Source organism: Sorex araneus, chromosome 1 (genome assembly GCF_027595985.1).
Source record: "Sorex araneus isolate mSorAra2 chromosome 1, mSorAra2.pri, whole genome shotgun sequence".
In the NCBI taxonomy this organism is placed as follows: domain Eukaryota; kingdom Metazoa; phylum Chordata; class Mammalia; order Eulipotyphla; family Soricidae; genus Sorex; species Sorex araneus.
This window is the reverse complement of record NC_073302.1, coordinates 9640454-9642547: the sequence shown is the minus strand read 5'-3', so window position 1 is coordinate 9642547 and position 2094 is coordinate 9640454. Positions and strand designations below refer to the sequence as shown.

Here is a 2094-nt window from a genome sequence, read left to right as displayed (position 1 = left end):
TATGACTTGCAATATAGATACTGAGAGGCTATCATGTTTGGTCCTTTATCTACTTCCAGCACACATCTCCCATCCCGACAAATCCCTCCAACCATCATTGCCATAGTGATCTCTTCTCTATCCCAGGTGCCTTCTCCCCCAGCTCATGGGGAAGGCTTCCAACTATAGAGCAATACTGTCCATTGTGTGTCCATTGTCCGTGATGCCCGTGTCTTATTTACCATTGTAAAGTACTAACAGGCATGAGCTAAAGGTGCAAACTTCTTCAACATAACATAAAGACTCCGACTTCTTGCTTACTGTTAGGTACTCAGTGTTTTGTTTAGTACCTCAAACAAACTGGTCTAATAAATGGTGATGGGTTACAGACAAATGTTCTATGACATCAATGAGGGGAATTTTATTAGTCACTGAGAGTCTCATCCATCACTGGGGCATAAACTGTACAGACTATAGCTCATCCATTCACACTGTGAGAAATGAACAGAAGCCTAGGAAAAGTTAAAATTTCATATAAGATGATGTTTCTATACTGTTAAGCCTACCCATGTTCCAGACTTTTTCTTCTTTCTTTCATTTTCAGGAAAGACAGGAGCAGCATGAAAAGAGAGAACGAGACCACTGTGTCTGAGTTCCTCCTCCAGGGGCTCCCCATACCCCCAGAACAACAGGGTTTGTTCTTCACCCTCTTCCTGGTCATGTACCTGGCCACGGTGGTGGGGAACCTGATCATCATCCTGCTCATCAGAATGGACTCCCGCCTCCACACACCCATGTACTTCTTCCTCAGTGCCTTGGCTCTCACTGATGTGTCCTTCTCATCTGTCACTGTGCCCAAAATGCTGGTGGACATGCAGAGTAATCACAAGTCCATCTCCTATGCAGGATGCATGTCACAGATGTATTTTTTCATATGGTTTGGTTCTCTGGACAATTTCTTACTTGCAGTGATGGCCTATGACAGGTATGTGGCCATCTGTCAGCCACTCCACTACACCACCATAATGAGGCAGGAGCGATGTATCTCATTAGTAACCATATCCTGCCTGTTATGTTGCTTCCACTCTCTGTTGCACACCCTTCTCTTGGTCCAAGTGTCCTTCTGTGCTGACATTGCCATCCCCCACTTCTTCTGTGATCTCACAGCACTCCTGAAGATGAGTTGTTCCGACATCTCACTCAATGAACTTGTCATCTTCGTTGAGGGAGGATTGATTTTTTCCCTGACTTTCTTCAGTATCATGGCCTCTTATGTTCATATATGGGCCACTGTTCTGAGGAATCCTTCCTGTAAGAAATTCGTCAAAGTCCTTTCTACCTGTGGTTCCCATCTCCTTGTAGTAGCTTTATACTATGGAACAATTGCAGATGTGTACTTTTTCTCCTCTTCCTCTGTCTCCAGTAGTAAAGAAATAGCTGCTTCTGTGATGTATATGATAGTCACCCCCATGCTGAATCCTTTCATCTATAGTTTGAGAAACAGAGATGTGAAACATGCTCTGAAACTGTTTGTTAATAAGATGAAGTTCTGTAAGTCAGATAACTTAATATTAATCTTCTATGAAATATAAATTAAAATGAATATGGAACCTATAATTCAAGTTAGGGAAATATTCCATATTTGAGTGTTCATTTGAAACTGTATATACAGACAGTTTGGAATTCCTCTTATCACACTCTGCTGACATGCATTTGCTTTCATTGCCCAGACTGACTTTCGTGACTCTTACACTTCCCTACCGATGGTTAGAGTAAATGCTGTCCTTTTTTAAGGCATGTATAAAATTGGTAAGATGCTGATTGGCAGGAATGAGGAAGGATATTCCCCCATATCATCAATTAACATAAAAAACAGGCTTTCTGTCATCAGATTTTTCAGGGTCAAGTAAAGGAGACATCTAAAGGCACTGTTACAAAAATGGAAATCCCACTTCCTATCTTTAAAATTCTGACATCACTATACTAATTCAATGATTCAACTTTTTTTCCTTACATTCATGAGTTTATGATCTGTCCAATCTCCTCTGCATTTTTCCAAGGGCTGCGTTGTTAGGCCCACATATTCAGCAATATCATATCCAGGAGAGGCTGCTA

General features: G+C 41.5%; 1 protein-coding gene across 1 annotated transcript; it reads left to right on the top strand.

Annotated features, from left to right (window-relative positions):
* The first annotated feature begins 590 nt into the window (after positions 1–590).
* On the top strand, positions 591–1571 carry LOC129400877 (olfactory receptor 1J4-like). Its single transcript, XM_055124170.1, has one exon. It carries the CDS (start codon positions 600–602, stop codon positions 1569–1571), a length of 972 nt encoding a protein of 323 aa, XP_054980145.1. The 5' UTR covers positions 591–599.
* The last annotated feature ends 523 nt before the right edge of the window (positions 1572–2094 follow it).